The following is a 15,995-nucleotide window of genomic DNA, read 5'->3' as shown; positions in this document are numbered from 1 at the left end:
GTGTTTGCTTCATCCCGCCCTCTGTTTTGAAAAAAGGAACTGAGAGGTTGGGGAGAGCCCCACCCTCTCTCCCCCTCCCCCCTTTTTTTCTCACCCCCTCTTTCTACCTTTGCAAGAGCACTAGAAATAATCTGATTTTATTACATGATTTTTGTCAGTTTAGAAGCATTTTTAAGGCAGAACCACACGGTTGCTACATGCAATTAAAAGTTTTTTTTTAAATCACTAATATGAGATGTTGTTTGTTGCACAGACTTTGGCATGTATAACTGGTGGAGTTCCCTTTTAATTTCTCATTAGAGACTACATTTTCAGAGTGTGTGTTTTGTTGTTGTATAACATAAAAGCTTATATACATGGGGGTGAGTGAAGAACATATATTTACTGTACGTGTGCTGTGGTACACACTCGCTGCTGATGACAACCTCTTGCCACCTCTGGATCCGACATCACACTGAGGTTCCGTGGCAAGGAGGGCTATCCAGCATGGAACTGATGCACTCGTTCGCGTCACTGAGGGATGAGTGCTCTTTCTCAGCTGCTGGGCTTGGAAGACAGCCAGGCAGCTCTGGCCAAAATTGCTTCCACATTTCATTTCGGTTAAAGGAGGCCACTCTTCTTCATTTCGGAAATCCAGCAAACAGAAGCCTAAATATCAAAGTCACAGCTAGAGTGAAGTCGAACAGCTAATGTACACTTTCCCATAAAGAGGAGTAGGAAGCACACTGTGAGAGAAAATAAGTTTCCTTCCAAGTTTTCTTTTTTTTTTTTCAACTGCTACTGTGAGTTAAAATTTAAACTACTACAGAGCATTGCTATGTTATCTACTTTGTGAATCTTTGCAACTATACTAATCTATGCTAACTATATCTAAGGAAATAACCGCCATCGACAAGTGCCAAGATCAACAACACACAGTTTACATGATACAGAATTAAAAACTTCCTGCTGATAACAGCCTCCCTCCCCGAGCTCGTTTTCCTGTGCGTGTTTGCTTTTGTTTGACAGTTCAGTATCAACATGGCACGGGCTACTTCAAATAGCACTGCAGACATGCCAAACACGCTGTATCATCTGAGATACGTTTGTTCGCTGAGTGCATAATTAATAAGCAGGAATGCTTGCCATCAACAGTGAAATGAGAGAATGGGGGGGGTGCGACAACAAAGGCATCAAAGAGAAAGAGTTCGAGCCGGTCGTGGTGCTCTTCGGCACCAAATCGAGGTAGTTGCACATCACTCGAGTTTTTGCAGTCCGTGCTCCTTAACACGTCCACTTCAGTATACCTCAGATGATAAAAAATATTGCTTCACTAAATGGGCCAAAGAGCTTCTGATAAAGCTGGCGCACCATCATCCCTCTTTATCTGTGTTTGCTTCATCCCACCCTCTGTTTTGAAAAAGGAACTGAGAGGTTGCCACGGGGTTACGACTTGAAACTGAGTTGTTTTTTTTGTTTTTTTTAAAGAAACTAAAAATATTGCACTAAATTTGTCCAGCAGCATTAGCTATTTTTAATTGTTAAAAGCCTTTCTGCCTGGTGAAAAGCAACAATCTCCAAAGGTGGCGATTAAGAATTTCAATTATTCTGACAAACTCAAAAATTGCATGATTTGAAAACACACTTCTTCAGATATCACTAAATGCAACATACACACAAATGTGGCAGTGACGTTTATGAAAAGATCCTATAGCTTGCACAATAGTAAAAAATATTAACTTTTTGATTACTTTCAACAAAGAAACGTTTGCCAGTAATAATTCATTTAACTGTAGTGGAGTATATTCACAGTGTGGCATTATCAGTTACTTAGAACCTGAGGACTGTGTTATTGCATTAAAAAAGTGTGTTATTGCATTAAAAAAGTAGCTGAACGGTGCCACCTAGTGTGCCAGGGAAGGATAACTTCTTTTTTCCGTGACCCGAAATCAATTATTCAATGAACTAAACCGTTGAAAATGTTCACGGAATGCCCTCCAAGGAAATACGAAGCATTTGCATAGCTGTACATGTTGTATACATTTTAATATATTGTAAATATTTAAATACGGACACATGGGCCAGATGCCTCACGAATCTGCGGTTTCTGATACAAGAGCAGAGATGTTGCACATGTGCCTGCATGTCTGTACAAACGACATCAGTGCAGCGGTTCTAATGGTAGCGAAATATCTTCCGCAATGACCACTACGCAATGCCAAAAAAAATAAAAATAAAAATAGTTCTTCATATTTATACTTGGCAACCACATTGGCAGTTATTTTTTCAACGAGGTCAAATGATGTTTACGTTTCCCCTTTTACATTGTGTTCTATTAAACTGGTGACCATACGACCGCCTTACATGTGACTTGTTTACCACATTTGTCCCTTCCCCTTGCAAAAGGACGTTTAGGAGCTCCCCCGTGTCAGATTTTGCACTTTCATCTATTCAAACGTTTGAAATAACCAGTTAATCGATTTATCCACGGATTCGTGCCATTCTGCTTTACGTCAAACTTCTTTCAAACGCACATCTGCACGAGTTTTCTTTTTTTTGTTGTTGTTGTTTCTCTCTTTCTTTAGTTCAGTTACGTTTCTATGAATTCTGTTTTTCACGTGGAGTACGTGACAGCACCACAGCCCCTCTGTCTCTCCCTTTAAAAAAGGGAGGACGTAATGTGTTGGGCTCACCCTGGAGGAGGAGTGCTGAACAGCAACTCAACTGTTCTCCGTCGTCCAATGGAATGTTAAGAAACTGGGGGCTTGTTTTTTAACTATTAATAATTCATGTGAGATTATTCAACTGTTAAACCGTTATTTTAATATTAAGAATAATCAAGAGTGACTGTAGTATCCCAAGGCTTTGCGGATATTTTATTGGTCTTTTTGCGAAAAATAAATAATAAATAAAATAAAATAAATACAAATCACCGATCCTGGGATGCTACGTTTATTTAGGATGTTTGTTTTATTTATCCCATTTTCTATCCGATCCTGACTCGCTCCAGTAGAGTATAGCTACGTTAAGGATGCTATGATTATCTGCTTCCCCTTGCGCTATTATAAAACTCTATGGTGTTGTGCCCTCACGCATTTAGATGGCGATCTCGCACTCCGGCCAGTTGCATCAGTTCCTGTGTGCGCGTGTAAATGGCTGTGCCGTGGCTGCTCCACGCTACTTTTTATTCCCAGGACGCAGAATAGTAATAAATCCTCCTCTGCTACGAAAGGCTGTGATCATAATAAAGACGTCACCCTCCAGCTCGGGTTGGTTCAACCGAGCCAAGTGCGCAGCTATTTGTAAGCTACAACAACAACAACCTCCAGCACCATGCCCATGGATAATGTAGGGATTTCTCTGAGATCCCCTCGCCGTACGGAGACGATATCTGCGTCAGATCCATAGCAAAGACTGCCTTAAATTGCTCCGGATCTCTCTACTATTTAAAAAAAAAATCAACAACAAAAAAAACACAGAGGGACTTGATCGCGTTGCAGGCTGTTGTCGCAACAAATAGGACGCAAGACGTGGATTTAAAGGTATTTGATAACTGCGACACTGGATGTGGAGATCTACACGTGCACACGCGTGCGCTAGAATAACGTGCCGTCATTGTGGTGGTTGGTGCGCACGTCTTTAAAGTGTTCTACATTTAAATGGGTACTGTGTAGCTCTGTTGGCACGGTGCTGCACCTACAGGACGTAGCGCACTTCATAGCTGAGGCTGAAACGTGTGCACGCCTCGTAGTCCAAGAGGGGGGGAAAAATCGCACCGTGGCTGTTTCCACTTGCTCATATTTGCCGTTGTAGTAATTTTTGATTCTGTTTTAGCTCAACCGTTGAACTTGATGTTCATTAAGGCGATTATGCAACACAGAAAAACTGTACTACGCACTTTTCTGCTCCGCTTTTCTGAAGAGGCACGCCCACTCCTGAGCAATGTGTTTGACCCGTGCTGTTAAATCCGTAGACCGTATTCACTGATGCACACGTTGTCCGTTCGCATGTTCACTATTTGCTCAGTTGCCACCCATGATTTATAAAAGGCACCCCACGGCGAGCAGTTTAAAGCCCCACTGTGGAAGGCTTTTTATTTATTTATTTATTTTTTATATCAGATGTCTATTTTGTTTTGCCAACAGAGGGGGGCACTCTTTCAAAGATTGAATGGGGAAGTTTAATTTTTGCATGAGAGGCTAAGTGACGTAGCATACCCTATTACAAGGTAAGACAATTAAAGTGGATTGTAGTTTAAGCTTATTACATAAAAAAATGTTTATAAGGATATAATATGTGTTGATTGTAGTTGTAGAAGTTGTTTGAACACTGTATGATGAAAGTAGCCCTTAGTCCATATGTCTGTGAGGTGAAGTTGCACTGGATTGCCATAAAGTGTTGTTCTCTTTTAAAAGAGTCATGGAGGAAACAGCTGCAGAAACCCCAACCCCTGGCACCGGCGTTGCCCCGCCGGCTCCGAGACCTCAGCCATCCTCCTTTGTCCCTTCCCGCAGCCTGCTGGAGTGGAGACGGAGGGTCAAGTCTGAGTACATGCGCCTTCGCCAGTTAAAACGCCTTAAAAAAGCAGAAGAGGTTAAGGTGGGTCGTGACCACTGCTGACTTTCTGCTGATGCAGGTGTTCACTTTGTGTCATGCTTCATATGAAGCCTTCACTGTGTAGGGTTGTGTGAATGTCTCATTTGACGTGTTGTTGTTTTTTTGTCTGTCTGTTTCTAGACCCTGTTCATGTTAAACAGGCAAAAGATTGAGCAGAAGACAAATATCCTGAACACTGAATGGTCCAAGCTCAGGATTCAGTCCATCCCTCTGTCTAGTGGAGCTATGCCCAGTAAGAAGGTATGTGTGAGAGATGCCTGAAAAGGAGAAAGAAACAGAACAAGGACCACAGAAACACAATTCACTCGCAGCACTCTTGTCCAGGATTGTCTGACTCACCTAGAACTCCACTGTATTATTGTTGTGCAAATAGTTTGGTTAAAAAAGGTCCTTAGTCACGCTCACTTTGAGTCCTCTTGAATCCGCCCTCACTGTCATTTGTTAATAAAACATCTCCTGATTGAGAGGTATGCCAGGAATGGTTCATATGGCAGTCTAAAAGCGATCCGTAGTCCTATGGGAGTTCATAATATAAACAGCCAGAGGGCACAACAGCATCTTTCTCTTCCCACATGCAGCAATGCTCAGCTATTGTGTGTTTATTTTCTTGTCCAGGGTTAAGCAGAATGTGTCTTCAATTATATAATCATGAAACTGTCAGTTACGTTGTGGTCGAGCCCACCCCACATCTGATCCTCTTACAGATGTGTTCAGTCGAGTTCGGCTTCCCGGGATTCAAAGCTCAAGCCGTCTCCATGAGACCACTATCCACCGTGGCTGGAATCCCGTTCATGTACTCCTGGTCGCCTCTGCAGCACAACTTCATGGTATGAAGTGCACCCCATGCATTGAGATGCAATTACTGTGTTACTGCACCTGCATAATGCTCTCTATATATTCTCTTACTTTCCCTAAAGTCCGTATTTGAAGATGATTGTCTCTGTCTCTTAATTTTTACAGCTATGTTGGACTATGAAATTGCCATAACTGGAATCATGTGAATATTTATCAAATGATTTGTCCCTATTTCTTATTTTGAAACCGTTTTGGAAGGACTCCGACTGGTGTTGTGACATGCAGCACCAGACCACAAACTTTTTACAGGAGTTTTTTGTGTTCTAGGTGGAAGATGAGACGTTCCTTCACAACATCCCCTACATGGGAGACGAGGTCCTGGAGCAGGATGAGGCCTTCCTGGAGGAACTCATTGATAACTACGACGGTGTCCACGGTGACAGAGGTGTGTGTACAATGCTTTTTCTAAATACAAATCCCATAATCCAATACGCTTCCCTTTGATTTACACAACATTAGAACAGAAATATACTATAAATATGTGCTCTAATAATATCTCGGCTATTTAAGTGCTGCCAGTTTTTTTAGTTTCTGACAAGAGGATTGTGTCCCAGAGGGGGGGTTCATCAGCGACGAGATCTTTAAAGAGCTGGTGGAAGCTTTGAGTCAGTACTCGGACCATGAGGAGGAGGAAGAGGAGGAGGCGGCGGCGCTGGCGGTGGAGGTGCCAGGGAAGAAAGAGGACGAGAGAGCAATGAGGAGGAGCTCTGTGGAGGGCGCAGACGAGACCAAAGCCGGAGCTGTGGCATTCATCAGGAGGAAGAGGAGAAGCACTACTGAGGGTGAGTCTTTGGCAGTGCATTGTGCGTTCAGACTCTGAGCCACGGCGTGAACAAGGGTCACAGTGTTCCTCTCATTACACTGTACAGCTGCCACAAGGTCGCCCTGCCACAGCAGCTCTTGAACTGGCTTTGTTTACTTTAAAGCTGTCCCCACGTCCCTGCGTGGTCACTGTGTGTGAGGGAACTTGTTTGTTCATGTCACTGATATGGCCTGGCTCTAATTACAGAAATGAATGGCTTCTCCTATCTGTCTTTATGAGAAAGGAGGCAAGATAAACACTCCAGCCAACACTAAGTGATAGTGAAATGTACCTGGGTACACCATCATTCAGCTACTGGTTCACAAGCACATGCATGGATGAAAGATCCACACTGGACAAAGAAAACAAATCTGTTCTTCTGACATCATGAACCGGTTTACAAGGAACACGTTATTCCTGACTGAACTGGCAAAAGAGTGCCATTGCAAAATGTTTAAAAGAACACATTGCGTAAGCATTTTTTTTTGTGGATCTGGGTCATTTGTGTTATAATCTCTCTTCACTGTCTCCTGAAGTGAGGGACTTGTCCGGCAACAAGAAGATCCCCAACGATAAGATATTTACAGCCATCGCCTCGATGTTCCCCTACAAGGGCACCACGGAGGAGCTGAAAGAAAAGTAAGAAAAGTGTAGTCAGTCCTGGATCTGTGCGCACAATGCAGAGCGGCCTGTTGCTTAGTGTTCACCATGGAGACGCTAGCTGTTGAAAGTAATAATGGTGGCTCCCTCTGAGGCTCTTTACCTCAAAGGAGCAGTTGCATCAGCATCTGAAAGAGCTTTAGCCTAACTTTGCATAACACATTTCCACGTCCACCAAACAGCATACCTACACTGTGTCACCCACACAAAAAAAGTGACATATGGTCATGTAAGCCAAGTAAAACTTTTCTCCTCAGGTACAAGGACCTCTTGGAGCCCCCCAGCCCCGTGAAGCTCCCTCCCCTCTGCACCCCCAACCTGGACGGACCATTTGCGAAGTCTGTGCAGCGGGAGCAGTCGTTACACTCCTTCCACACGCTCTTCTGCAGGCGTTGCTTCAAATACGACTGTTTCCTCCACCGTAATGACTTTACTTAGTTTCCTTCAGTTGATTGTGGCTATGACTTCCAAGCTCTTTTGTCATATGGTAATTTAGCACACAGTTTTCGCCTACTAACTACCCGATGACAACACAGTCGACATGTGTTTGTTTGTCTTGATAAAGCCTTTCACGCTACGCCCAATGTTTACAAGAGGAAGACTAAGGAGATCCGCATGGAGACTGAACCATGCGGCGTGGACTGCTTCCTGTTACAGGTATCTCTGTGATTATTTAAGCACCATTTCCATTCTGTGCCCGGAAGTGCTCCCTGCATTTTGCCGTTTTTTTGCGTTTCTCATTTTCCCGTATGTGGTTCTCTTGTGAAGAAAGGGGCTAAAGAGTTTGTGGATCAGAACATGTTACGGTCACAGAGGTCTCGGAGGCGACGGAGACAGCAGCGGCCCACCAGTTCCACTTGTCCCGGCCCGTCCGCTGAGGAAGGCAAAGAGGGCGACAGCGACCACGAAACCACCTCCTCCTCAGGTAGGACGCCGAGCTCGCAGGGTCACGGTTTGCTCTGGTTTTCTTCCGCTCTTCGGCAAGTGAAAACACCGGGTTAATTTTGGTAACGCAGTTGTCTGCCTGCTCTGTTATTTATACAGGTCGAACGTTCTTTTAATGTGCTTCTGAGACACTGAGTCACTGTATGACTGAGCAGATGCATCATTTACAGTAAACTCCTCCAAATCCCTCCTCTTCTGGAAGCCCGTCTGCTCTGACTGACTGCGGTTCTTCTAAAAATTGAAATTTGGACGGAGATGATAGGTTTCAAGTCATATCCTGCTCTCTCGTATGTCTCCATTCTTTCATCCACTCTTGATTTCAGCCCTTTCTTGCCAAGCAAGAAAGAAAATATATATCATTTTTCCATGCTCCGGCCTGAACATAACTCCCTCTTCCCCAGCTTTCTCTGTCTAATCTCTGTTGACATATTCACGTGGAGAGCAGCAGGAGGGAAATAAGGGCAATCTCCTCGGGCTTTTTATTGTCCTCTTGTTCGCCTTGAAGCTCCCGGGTTTCTGTGCATTAGCACTGGCGCTTCACTGGAAGTCTCTGTTAGTTTTGGAAATCACTGGTGCTCAGCCAGTGACTCAGCAGACTCTCTCACACGTGTTGAGATAATGTGGAAAAAACAGATTGTTGAGCAGATTAATAAAGATACTCAGCGCTGGAGCGTGTGGCCATAGCAATGCTGAATTCAGCCTGTTGCCAGGCAACATTCGGCTCTCTGCCTTGAGCTGTGGGTGTAGCAGCATCAGTGGTGAATATCCAAAACACTAAATCAATTCATGGACCCCTCTGTGTGCATATAGATACACAATAATGACACCCAGAGAGCGTTGTGCGTGTTAATGCAGGGTTAAATTAGTCAGAGCGATGTGTGGGCAGATATAATGTGTCAGAAACTTTGTCAAGCAGCTATAGTACATATCTTTAGATTCAAAAAGGAGCAGTTGAGTGTTTAAGTATGACTGTGTGTGTTTGTAAAACAGAGGGGAATTCTCGGTGCCAGACTCCCACCAAGCTGCGTCCAGGGGATGATGACGGGGAGCAGCAGGCATGCTGTGTGGTCCAGTGGAGTGGGGCAGAAGAGTCTCTGTTCAGAGTGCTTCACGGCACATACTTCAACAACTTCTGCTCCATCGCTCGCCTTATCGGTACCAAGAACTGCAAGGAGGTGAAATAATCACACACTGGTCGCCTTCTCAGTTTCAGCACTCTGGCTAATAATTTTGAAGTTTACTCTGTAGGGCCGCACCAGTCTTCAACTCAAGGGTAATTCAAAAGTAGGAAAGTCCTGGTGACGCTTTTGCACAGAGGTGGTGACCTGTGAGGGCACTCTCCTGTCATTCAAAGGGGCCTTGTCCTCATTGGTGCATAACTTTAAGCCGTGATATAAAAGAGTTAATTATACAAAAATTCACCCCCAGTTGTCATGAATGGGAAAATTAGATCTGTGTTATGTTTTTAGGTTGTTACACATAGGACTTCACAGGTCATCATTGGGTTATTGTTATCAACTAAACAGAGAACTTGTACAAACTGGGCAACTTTGAAAATCTGTTAAATTGTCTATAAAGATTACTCCATCAATGCAGCATTGCGCTCCAACACTTGAAGCTTTTCAAGCTACGAACCCCCAATCTGATGGAGAGATTAAGTAGGGACCCCCTACCTACTATATGGGTTCTTTATTAGACTCGGCCTAGTTCTGTTTATAAATGTACATGATATTATCATTATATTCAAATAATGCACAGGTTAAAAAAAATATATATATATATATAGATATATATATATATGATAAATGTCTAATCAACCAAAGATATTGTGAACCACCTGCAGTACCTCTGCGGACCCATAGACATAGATACGTAGGCGCCGCTCTGAGCGGGTTGGTCCGTTGCTGCGATGCGTCAATGTGTCCGCCATCTTGGATGTGGCAATTCTGCCCCGTAAACTAATAAAAGGCAGTGGACTGAACTTCATAAAGCACATTTCTACAAAGTGCTTTAAGTTAATGCCTCTTATTCACCCATTCATACACACACTAATATATTTGGGAAACAAATACTAATGAAATGATTTATATGTTATTTAATTCTTTTTCTTTTTCTTATTATTATTAATTATTGTTTAAAATAAATTATTGTAATTTCAACTAGTCCTGCATACATATCATTGTATTTGATGGTAGAGAACAGTTAACCACGTAAGCCAAGCTTTTAGAAATAAGTATTAGCCCATTTTTACCCAAAATACCCTGTGCCATAGTATGTCATGTGGACTGAAATAGCACCAAATAGTAGGAATGACCCATATATATACGTATCTACACTGGTGGCATTGATGAACGTTATATTATATTTTAGTTTGTTCTGCCGCTGGAGAAGAGGACTTCTCAAAAGCAGACAGGGACACGGTCTCATCCTCCCACATTTCCTAATGTGCTTGGAAACACACCGCACCATCAGATGGCGGAAGATGGCCTGGAACTGTCTGTCTGAAGGAGCGTCATTCCAGCCCCCTAAAACACATACAAACACCACATTTATGTATACAGTTACCCGGATAATATTCATACATATTAGCAACAAGTGACAGCCGGCATGAAATCACAAATTGGCATATTTGAACAACATCACCTGCAACTACCAACAGTTCCACCCATTAAACTCTTTTCATCCTTACCTGTGAAAGGTAATGCTGTGAGATCTGGTTTGTACTGTAAACCGGTTGGTACACTTCCACATTAATGAGGAATCTTCTCCAATCGCTCCACTTTGCCACATCCAAGATGGCGGCGACGTTGCTGTACGATTCAGGGCTCAATGCGGCGTCTAGGTATCTATGTCTATGCACGGACCCCCTAGGGGTCACGGAACCCCTGTTGAAGACCTGTGCACTACAGGAACTGGACCAAACTTTGCCTTTTATGTAAGATTTTGAACATGCATAGTAATGCTTCCAGTAAACAGACTACGAGGCGTGGTTCCCCTTTATCAAGCAAAATAAAAACACCCATTACGGTTGAACGATCTTTAATGCTTCAGTAGAACCATAACGCAAAGAAACACACTAAAGCAAGCTTCATCAGAAATTACCTCATCAAGTTAAAGGGAAGTCCTTACGGCAATACTACCGTAACTGGCTGTGTCACTGGCTCTGATGTTGTTTTCTAGCGAAAATATCCACCACGTCTTGTTTTTATAGTGTTAATCGATGGACGTTTCGGAACTGACACTTAGTCATTTTGAAATAAAGCAGAGAAAATATGTGCTGATTTCTTTTGCATATGCGTCAGTGCAAGTGTAATAACACATGCATCCTGTGCCTGTGGTTTTATGGTGTGAATAATTGGGCTGAATACAGATGTGGCACCATAAACAGGAATGCTTACCAGATGTGACATCTCTGATATCCTCCCGTGATGCAGTTGTTCAGACATTTCCAGCCTCATGTCATTTGAGCGTCATGTGAGCAGTGCTAGGGGGGTCTAGCAGAGAACAGATTGCAACATACTGCGAAATTAGATTTCAAAATTTTTTAACTTTCAGGTCCCCTGCAGAGAAATAAATAAAACAGTCTTAACCCATATGGGACGCGAAGAAAGCAGCCTCACCCGTCCACATCCAAGCCCCGCTGTCCCTCCTGTCCCACAGCCAAACAACTTCAGTCTAGCCTGCTGATCTCCACGCCTACTGCCTCACTCAGTGGAAACGCTGAAACCAGCTGCATCATTATGTATGTCTGTAGGGGAAGAGGCCAAATCTGGGTTTTGGCAGCGAGAAGTGTTTGTGTGTGTGTGTGTGTGCACACGCGCACAGATGCGTATGTCTGGCCTCTGCAGTGCAGTTGTCGTCGGAAACGCATGGAATGGGGGAGCGCAGTATGTTCCATGGCATAATCATACATACATTTGTGATGTTTGTCCCAGGTGTACGAGTTTGCGGTGAAAGAGGTGCTCATCCATCGTGTTCCCTTGGACGATGGAGGCATCTCGCCCCAGAAGAAGAAAAGAAAACACAGGCAAGATATTAAACCATAATTTCCATCTGACATATTATTGGGGTTCTTCTCATCCTGAGTGAGCCTGATTTAACTGAAACGATGTGGAACACATTAGGGAAATGTTTGACAAAGCCAAATAAAATCTCCTCTTGTGCTTGATTGACAGGTTATGGGCAAAGATTCAGCTTAAGAAAGGTATGTTCATCTCCCAGAAAGAGTAGCTTTTGCCACACTATGCCCTCTGACATAAGCCACAGATTACTGTGCCCGTCTGAGTGCTTTGTCCTCCGTTGCTCCAGATAACACATCCAATCAGGTGTACAACTATCAGCCATGTGACCACCCCGACCACCCATGCGACAGCTCCTGCCCTTGTGTGATGACCCAGAATTTTTGCGAGAAATTCTGCCAGTGTGAACACGAGTGTGAGTGACACTTTTCTTATCCCCCTCCGTCACCAGTGTCTCGCATGCTGCATGCGTCTTATACAAAGACTATTCTAACCGCATTTTCCACTGACAGCTCTCAGCAGTTCTAAAGCCATCTTGCCAGGCTATAATAGAGCAGGGCAGCAGAATGTAAAACGATTCTGCAGCATTCTGGCAGCGGTCAGAGGAGAAACTGTCCTCTGGCGGGGAGAGGTGGGTGTCTGTTTAACACAGAGCTGTGTTCACAATGAGGCTTTTGCTGCAGAAGCAATGACCCAGAACTGTGTTTTCCGAAATGGCCACATGGTGGAGGAATGCATTTTGTATTTTGCCCTCAGGAGAGCCTACAATAGAGACAGAGGATAAGACGGGGTAAACATTTTTGTTGTGGTTTGGAAAGGACGCTTTTGCCTCATTTGTACATCTGTTCATTCACCTTCCCTCTCCCCCCTCCTCCTCCTTGCTACCTCGCCTTTTCCCGTAGCAGTGGTGAGCCTGACCCAAACAGGAAGCAGCCCCCATTTCCACATGTGTGTGCTCCAAAGACCTGGCGAGAAATCAAAGAGATGTGACAGGCTCCGTGCCTGGTGTACAACATCATCTCCAACATCAGTATGAGTCAAACGGTTCCCGCTAAGCAATGCATTTAAAAAAAAAAAAAAAAAAAAAAAACCCACACGGGCTGAGAATGGGAGGTTAAACCGATGCGGCAGAGGAGAGAAACGTCTGGAGTTCTTGTTGCTGACGTTTTTCTCAAAGCATAGGAGGCTGAAAGACATTCGAGTTATTCTTGCCTGAGCCTTCCGCTCATCTTCCCTGAGGGTGTTATGTTACTCGCTACAAAATTGTATTTCAGCATATCTGCCAGCAGAGGTCTCTGACTGGTGAACCCCTCAGCATCACTCAGCTCCTTCGCTGCCACTGTGTTTTGAGGAGAATTACTTATTCTGATCGCATTGTGTTCTGCCAAGTCACATAGTGTATTATATTTCTGCATTGCTGTATTGCTCAAAAACCTTGTCAGCGATTTCCCTTTCACACCAACTGTGTGTCTGAATGTTTTTTTTGTTTTTGTTTTTTTTTTAGGCCAGAACCGCTTCCCAGGCTGCAGGTGTAAGACTCAGTGCAACACCAAACAGTGTCCGTGCTACCTGGCCGTGAGGGAGTGTGACCCTGATCTCTGCATGACCTGTGGGGCTGCAGACCACTGGGACAGCAAAGTGGTCTCTTGCAAGAACTGCAGCATCCAGAGAGGCTTAAAGAAGGTACACTGGATGACTTTAGTTGAAAGAGAAATTGAAATGTTATATTCAGGTTCGTATTTATACATATGTACTCAAAGCACTTTACAGACACAGTGTCATTTTAACCATTCATTCACACAATCACACGCGCATTCACACACCGGCGCCATTCACTGGGTGCAGTGTCTCGCTCAAGGACACTTTTTCACGCGGTCCGTGCGCCTGTTCACGGACAACGACACAAGCCGCTCCACCTCCGACCCACAGCCGCCCCCAACCTCCCTTCTCTCTTTCAGCACCTGTTGTTGGCCCCGTCAGATGTGGCCGGGTGGGGCACCTTCATCAAAGAGTCTGTTCAGAAGAATGAGTTCATATCTGAATACTGCGGAGAGGCAAGTCCGAGCAGTCTGCTCAGCTTTTACTTTTAAATGTATTGTTCACACCCTTCCCCCCCCGGGGAGCCAAGCTCCATACTTAACATGAAAGTGTTGTTTTACCTGCGTGTGCATGAGCAGCTGATCTCTCAGGACGAAGCTGACCGACGGGGAAGGATCTACGACAAATACATGTCGAGCTTCCTTTTCAACTTGAACAATGGCAAGTGCTCCTTACTCTTCCCCTAATAACATAAGCCAGACATACTACATACTCGTATTAATACGTATTTAATGTGACTCCGTGTTGCCACATAGACTTTGTCGTGGATGCCACGCGGAAGGGGAACAAAATCCGCTTCGCAAACCATTCGGTTAACCCCAACTGCTACGCAAAAGGTGAGGGAGAGAGTCAGTTTCATATGTGATGTGAATTCAGAGGGGTTCTTGTTGGTTGAGTGTGTTGTGTTTACTGCCTCTGCAGTGGTGATGGTGAATGGAGATCACCGCATCGGGATCTTTGCCAAACGGGCAATCCTGCAAGGAGAAGAGCTCTTCTTTGACTATAGGTAGAGCCGCACGACTTTCGTTTTTGTGACTACCCATCAGCTTCAAAGCCGTTCACTAATTTGCGCTCTTTTACTCCTTCACCGTTTATTCCCACAGATACAGCCAAGCGGATGCCCTCAAATATGTGGGAATAGAGAGAGAAGTAGACATGACTTAGCTTCATCGGCGCCGCACCTGCGTAACCTGTCCTCCTCGGCCACCCACTATCGCTTCCTCTCCCTCTCTGCGGCATCACATCTAGCTGGCAGGTTTCTTTAAACAGTCGCTGCACCCTCTGCTGCACTTCCAAAAATAGAAAGTCCCTCCCCACTGTTTGCAGGTGCTCCTGCTCTGCAAACACCATACAGTACCACCTCCCCCAGTGGCAGCCGCTAGCTCTCCCCCATCATCTGCCCTCCTACCTAACTACCTACCTACCTACCTACATACCTGCAAAACTGTATACACCAAGCTTATTAAACTAAACTATTTAAAGTGGAAACATTATTAATCCATATTGCTTACTGCACCAAGAGGATCTCACACGTTTTTATTCCATCTTGTCAATAAGGCTGCATTTATCCGTTATACAGTGTGTTATTCTGAGCTGTTCTGTTACTGTACTTATAGACTGGCTTTTCGTTTGACATCTCAATACATAATACAAGCTTTTACAGCATACCTAATGATAATCAGTGAAATGCATGTTGCCGTCTTCTGACAAACCCATCCATTAACACACGTTAGCCACAGCATTTAGCTTCCGTCAGATGCCGTTCCTGTGCGGTCACTCAGTGTTTGTAGTATGATGTTACCCTCCGGTTGTTCTGCAGAGGGACGTGACCAGGTTTGACAGCTTGGCATGTTCCCCTGCGAACCCTTTTCAGCAAGCTAGGGTCACCACGTCTTTACAGAGAATAAAGTAATTGTGCATTTATATCATTCTTCAGCAAAAATAGGCAACCCGGACGAGAAACCGACTGACTGAATGTAACCTGTAGATGGTGGTGAAGAGATCTCATCCCTCCTTTCATTGTACGCATTATCCTGTTATTGGCAGTCAGAGCAACTTACAGACAGCAGACATTTATCATTATGTTTACGCAATCTTGAGGCCAGACTCACGCCTTTCACCGGGCAAACTATTAAGAAGTAGTCGGAGAGTAAATGTCTTGATGAGAAATACGATAAAGTGCCAAATGATTCCACGCGGGAAGGCGGATGAACCCTTGTGGACGTCTTGCGCAATTAGCAGTGGTTGTTATGACAATGGGAAAAGTAAACTTGTCAATGTTTGACCAAATACTAAAGTCCCCCACATGTGAATGTAAAATATAATTTATCATCTTTTCTCTTTTGTACGTCCAGATTTGTCATTCACTCGGATTTCATTTGAAGCCCCCTCCCTTTAAAATGAGATCTTTCTCAACAGAGAAGAACAAAATGGAGTTTAATGCTATGTACAGTGTATGCCTATAAAAATAAAAGTTTAACTTTATACATTAATGGCGGTGTCTCCTCGTCCTTTCGTGT

At 44.1% G+C, this 15,995-nt stretch overlaps 1 protein-coding gene across 2 annotated transcripts; it reads left to right on the top strand.

Annotated features, from left to right (window-relative positions):
• The first annotated feature begins 2,697 nt into the window (after positions 1 to 2,697).
• ezh1 (enhancer of zeste 1 polycomb repressive complex 2 subunit) lies at positions 2,698 to 15,968 on the top strand. 2 transcript variants are annotated; one of them, XM_047572486.1, is made up of 21 exons: positions 2,699 to 3,521; positions 4,125 to 4,207; positions 4,395 to 4,578; positions 4,717 to 4,836; positions 5,301 to 5,423; positions 5,719 to 5,836; positions 6,006 to 6,233; positions 6,790 to 6,892; positions 7,171 to 7,334; positions 7,479 to 7,570; positions 7,682 to 7,838; positions 8,849 to 9,033; positions 11,794 to 11,885; positions 12,034 to 12,062; positions 12,167 to 12,292; positions 13,382 to 13,560; positions 13,836 to 13,931; positions 14,055 to 14,136; positions 14,232 to 14,312; positions 14,398 to 14,482; positions 14,580 to 15,968. In XM_047572486.1, the coding sequence occupies exons 3-21, from the start codon at positions 4,399 to 4,401 to the stop codon at positions 14,638 to 14,640; spliced, it is 2,301 nt and encodes a 766-aa protein (XP_047428442.1). In that variant the 5' UTR covers positions 2,699 to 3,521; positions 4,125 to 4,207; positions 4,395 to 4,398; the 3' UTR covers positions 14,641 to 15,968. The 2 variants fall into 2 exon arrangements, with proteins under 2 accessions (XP_047428443.1, XP_047428442.1); XM_047572487.1 differs by lacking the exon at positions 4,125 to 4,207 and having other exon boundaries at positions 2,698 to 3,521.
• Positions 15,969 to 15,995: the final 27 nt, after the last annotated feature.

The sequence above is a fragment of the Mugil cephalus genome, chromosome 20 (genome assembly GCF_022458985.1).
Source record: "Mugil cephalus isolate CIBA_MC_2020 chromosome 20, CIBA_Mcephalus_1.1, whole genome shotgun sequence".
NCBI classification, from domain to species: domain Eukaryota; kingdom Metazoa; phylum Chordata; class Actinopteri; order Mugiliformes; family Mugilidae; genus Mugil; species Mugil cephalus.
The sequence above is the reverse complement of the archived record's forward strand: the minus strand, read 5'-3'. Positions and strand labels throughout refer to the sequence as shown.